General features: G+C 46.9%; 1 protein-coding gene across 1 annotated transcript; it reads right to left on the bottom strand.

Moving 5' to 3' along the window:
* Positions 1-659: 659 nt before the first annotated feature.
* On the bottom strand, positions 660-5,073 carry LOC137416531 (ephrin-B2a). Its single transcript, XM_068102143.2, has 5 exons — positions 4,710-5,073; positions 4,309-4,586; positions 3,024-3,116; positions 2,707-2,820; positions 660-2,447 (listed from the first exon to the last, which is right to left on the bottom strand). Exons 1-5 carry the CDS (start codon positions 4,793-4,795, stop codon positions 2,020-2,022), a joined length of 999 nt encoding a protein of 332 aa, XP_067958244.2. The 5' UTR covers positions 4,796-5,073; the 3' UTR covers positions 660-2,019.
* Positions 5,074-5,325: the final 252 nt, after the last annotated feature.

The raw sequence follows: 5,325 nt of genomic DNA, 5'->3' as shown, positions 1-5,325 counted from the left end.
TCTGGATACCAATTGCATCATTTTCTGGGGGCTCAGCTATGCCGTTATGATGATTATGAGTCAATGGTCACTGGGATTTATTACTCTAGTGTGGATCCGCTCTGAGTCTGGGAGGTGGGCGATTCGAACCCCCGCCGGGTCTTACCAAAGACTTTCAAAATGGTATGTGCTGCTGGCTTGTTTAAAGGATAGACCAGCACGAATAAGTTGGCATCCATTGCACAGGCTTTGATGGGTTGCTTTGATGGATTGTGATATTGTTTGCGAAACAATGTACAAAACAAAAGAAAAGTTAATAATAAAGTTTCAGCCCTCCTTCCCCCGCTCCTCCCACCCTCAACCTAAAAATTTCCCCTATAAACAATTTCACAGAGAGATCTTTTTGGGGGGGACTTTAAAAGAGCCCTGAAAAAAAGAAAGAAAATAATTGAACCCTGCTCCACAGTGTGAGATAATGCAATGAAAACAACTTAATATAGCACTGTTACACATCAGGTGTGCTCCCATGAACAACTTAATATAGCATCGTTACACAGCAGGTGTGTGCTCCCATGGCGATGTTCTGTCTCACACCCAGCCGCCTGAGAAAAGTGCATCATTTGAAGACTTGGAAAGAACCAGATAAAGATGGACTCAAAGGTATGAAACTGGCAAAAAGCTTTAAGCAGACGTCACCGGCCTTTATTCACAGGTTGTCCTGGTTAAAGGTGGAGGGGTAACAGGACTGGAGGGTGGACGGGATGGCAACGGGGTCAAACGACAGCAGGAAAAGCAATGGGGGCTGTGTGGACAAACAAAACAAGCTATCAAAAACTTTCAGCACCGAGTTGTTTCACAGGTGGTGGCAGAGAGACAAAGTTTAACTAAACTAGAAACCTCCCTGATCAAACCGGTTTTTGTCATAGCCCCGAGGTCGTTAGTAGAACTGGAGCAGCACAGACCATGACATAGAATCTCAAAAAAGGCCTGGATGTTTCATTAGACTCGTTAAAAATGTCTCAGGGAGGACAGTCTACACCAGATGACATTATAGTGACATAATATGTACTCGACATAACATATTGTTCCATTTCGCTAAAACTCGACCAAACTAAGTTGATCATAATCTTTTACCTCCGCGACAATAAATAGGATAAAATAAACATTAGCATTTTCGCAACTGATGCAAATGTACAAACAAAATGACAAGTCAAGTACAACGAGACTACGGCAATTGTTAATAAAAAATATATCCAGGTAACCAATAATTGAAGTCAACAGTTTGTACCCAACTCTCACTTATGTCATCTGGTGTACAGCCAGCTGAACGATTCAACTTGCACTCGAACCCGTGACCTCCGGGGCCTGGCACAGCTGCGCTGGCATTGCTGCATGCGAGTTGTTCTTAATGAGCTCTGACCTCCTAAAGGTTTTAATTAGCTCAGCCAGGGCGCACAGGCTGGACTAGGCAATCTGCCAGCTTGGCTATGTCTTCTCTGCCTCCCACTCCACAATCATTTTCTCTCCCCTTTTGCACTCGTGATCTTGGCAAAAGGCCAGGTGGTGTATTTAGTTTCAGGGAATTGCAGCGAAAAAGTTCAAACAACCGTTTGCCTGGTCGGGATTGTCCACCATTTAGTATTATATAAAAGTCCACATGTGGTAACATTACCCGAGTGCTAGGCCCAGCAAGAAACAGAAGGGGGTTTGAATGCTTGGCCATCGGGCAACCGGTGCTCAAAACTAATTTCACCTCTTGGTCACTTGCATGCCGAGCCGTGATGATATGATCGCAAACTTCGGTCCAAATAAATGCCTGCCACACATGGTCCTGTGATCCCGTATCATAACAGACATTTCCTTTGCTTCTATGTTCTTGAAAGACACGAGTAGAAAAATCAATTAATCAATTACAAAATAAAATACAAAAACATCCGAGCAGTGCTTCCAATCAGTGTGGAGGTAAAACAGAAGATTAGGCCCCACAAAGTAGTTCACAGGTAAACCAGAGCTGCAGCTATCGTCAAGGCTGGACCGCAATCACACTTTGTAGTAAACGTTGGCAGGGCTTTGAGCTTGCACTTCCTGGACTATGTAAACTGGGTGCCCGTAGTCGCCGCTAAATTTCTCGTAATGTGGACAAAATGATTGGTCCATTGTTCGTAGAGGAATGGCAAGGTCCTCACCACCTCCGTGTATCCCAGACATGCCCCCGACTAATTTTGGTGTGTTGGGATTAGAAAGCGGAAGAGATCCGGGTAGTGGAGGCCTTCGATGTTGGCGACGAAGCCGGATCACGGTGAAGAAGAGCAAGATGAGCAATACCACAATAACTGCGCTGCTCACTGCCCCCACAAGAATCACCAAGTGCCAGGATGAGATCAGGGTCGATGCTGAAGGTGAAGGTGTGGCTGGAGGTGAGAGTGAGGTCGGTGGATATTGACCAGGAAACTGCGAGTCACGACCAACTGCACAAAGAGGGAGTTGGAAGGTAGCGGGGGGATGATTACATTTCGTCACTGTTACTCGACTTTCTAACATATCTTGAAACGCTGAAGGAAACTAAACCATATAATCGCCACGTCATGCCAGGCAACTGGCAATCCTGATAATATGCAGCTGCCGAAGCGGTGATGTTAGAGCTTTAAATTATAACCTTCGTTTTCCACATGGTTTAAACACAGTCAAATTGATAAATAGTAACAGTGAAAAGTAATTAAAATTTACCACCATCTGATGACTTTCTTTCCTTCGATATTTCCTCTTTGTATTCAGAGTCTTTGGCCCAACCAGGTGTTTGGTTGGGCTCACCCGACTGGTCCATTTCCTCCTCCTTTGGTGCTGGTGAAAACAATGATGGAGACCTCTCACCACTAACTCTTTCGCAGGTGGCGAATGAGAAACAATTGATGATAACCTCTTACAGAAGAGATCACTACAACTCCTGGCCTCCTCCAAAAAGTGGAATATCCAGGGAAACTTATACAGAGCTCTAAAATAATTAAAAGTGTCATAAAACCTTTATTACAGTAAGAGGCACTTGCCTTGACCTATCCTCAGCATCAGCCTCATTCCGTGGGTGCTACAGACTCCACCACGTCGGTTGTCCAGACCTCCAGCTCGTCCAGTTGAGGTTGCTGTGGTAGTGAATAGTGACAAGTAGTGCAAGTAATGTGGTGGAAGTGGAGGGGAAAATGCAAAGCTACATCATCTCTGGGAGGGTAAAGCGACACATAGAAGTAATGACCTTAGTTGTTCGGTACCATAAAACTTTATGTTCAAAACGACAGAAAAGCAATGGATATTACAAGAAACCGATAACACGATTATTCTAAACTGCCACAGCTACCAAATTATTCCCACTTGTGCGCTCGGGCTGGGAACCTTTTTGGCTCGAGTCTTTCACGAATCGGCTGGCCAGGCCTGACGCTAGACTGAAGGTGGCAGGAATTTGTAATTCGCTCAGGATGCTCGAATAACTCACCTAGATTTTCCGAAAGACACTGGAAACTCTATGGTCAACCAACAACCATTGCCGGCATACGAGTCCTCCGGCTTAACACCCCTCTGATGATGGACGGTGCACACATTGATAGCAAACACTATATTACGGTGACAGTTTATATATCTGGCTCGATATTCCAATAATATCTCTCTTTATTCAGTCGTAAATGCCCCTAATTTACCGTCATTTGGTTAAAATATCGGAATTCCAAATGAAGTTTGTGGAACGCTCCACATCTTGGAGCTTGGAGCATCTTGGATGTGGAATGCTCTACATCTTGGCGCTCCATTTTGTGGAGCACCAAGCTGTGAACTACCACTACTTGGACCGCAAGGAGAGAGAGGGAGAGGGAGAGAGAGAGAGAGAGAGAGAGAGAGAGAGAGAGAGAGAGAGAGAAGGAGAGAGAGGGAGAGAGAGTGAAGAGAGAGTGAAGAGAGTGAAGAGAGAGAGAGAGAGAGAGAGAGGGAGAGCTGTCTTTAGAGGCCCTTTTTCCCCACAGAGAGGGGGTTGGCCTTTTTTGGGCACCTTGGTCCCCTTTTTGAAGCAATGTTTTATAGCCGGATGCCCTTCCTGCCGTCAACCCTGTTCATCGCCTCTTGCGGCACACAGGGAATTACCAGTGAACTGGTACTCAATTTGCCGACCTCGGAAGGATACCAGGCTGAGTCCACCCCCCTGGCATCAATTCAGCGATCAACCGAGATTCAAACCCAGGATCCGAGGATCCCAAGCCGACACCCGAACCGCTAAGTCAACACCAGGCTCCACTCATTTTATCATGAAAAGAAGACATACGGACAGAGGGAAGAAAGTTTAAGACTAACATATAATGTAGTAATCTTCTCCACGGCGAAACTCCAAACCCAGCACGCTGGGACTGAACTCCTGAACCTTAAGTGTGAAATGGACATTGCGAGCAGGTCTTGAGCAGCTGAGCAGAGGTCTTCGGTCGGGCCGCGTCTCACAAGCCTCTGCCTCCTCTGCGCCGACCAGGAACAGGCGATGACGCTCCCCCAAAGCATCCGTGGACAGCCGCGGACACACGATGTCCACCTTGTCTCCAATATCCGGGTACAAGACGAAGGAACGGCCGGGCGAGAAACTATAGGGACGGATATAACGATTAACGGGCGGAGAAAGCTCAATGAGCCCAAGGCTCTTCCGAACCGGTATTCGAAGAACAAAAAAGATGACACGAAGCAGCAAGAAGTCAATGGAAACTCACTGTGGGTTGGATGTGCTCCAGTAGATCGGGTCTAAGGTTCGAGCTCCAGCGACAGCAAGAGAAAGACACAGCACTAAAAACCGCATCGCTGTCCGGGTCCCGGGTCCGAGCCCGGATTGTGCTCCGGTCGCGGCCCATGGACCCCCCGGGGATCCCGAGGGAGATGCGGAGGAGGACCTCACTAGCCCGGTTGAACTCGTTCCTGGCCCAACATTACAGCTCTTCTCCCTTAATTCCCGAACTTTACCAAAACAAGAACTTCTCACCGTTCAAACAATCTCTGCACACAGGTGAGCACAGACACGCGGATGCGAACAAGAATGAGCACCACAAGCTCCGCTCGCTCTTCTGACTTTAGAAACACGGAGGTTCGACGGAGGATGGGGGGATTAAGGAGGGAGGGGAGGGTGGGAGGAGTCAAGAAGATCGGGAGGGAGTGGAGGTGGAACTTCCATGAAGCACGTGCCTCCTACCCATCCATATTACCTCTTTAAACCACCTCCGCCTTTTAAAAGGAGGAACATGCTGGGATCCTTGCCTTTCTCATTTGTAACAAATACCTGTACATTATAACAGAATAATAATGATAATAAAATAATAATACAGTACTTATTGT

This window comes from Myxine glutinosa, chromosome 9, assembly GCF_964187855.1.
Source record: "Myxine glutinosa chromosome 9, kmMyxGlut1.1, whole genome shotgun sequence".
In the NCBI taxonomy this organism is placed as follows: domain Eukaryota; kingdom Metazoa; phylum Chordata; class Myxini; order Myxiniformes; family Myxinidae; genus Myxine; species Myxine glutinosa.
The sequence above is the reverse complement of the archived record's forward strand: the minus strand, read 5'-3'. Positions and strand labels throughout refer to the sequence as shown.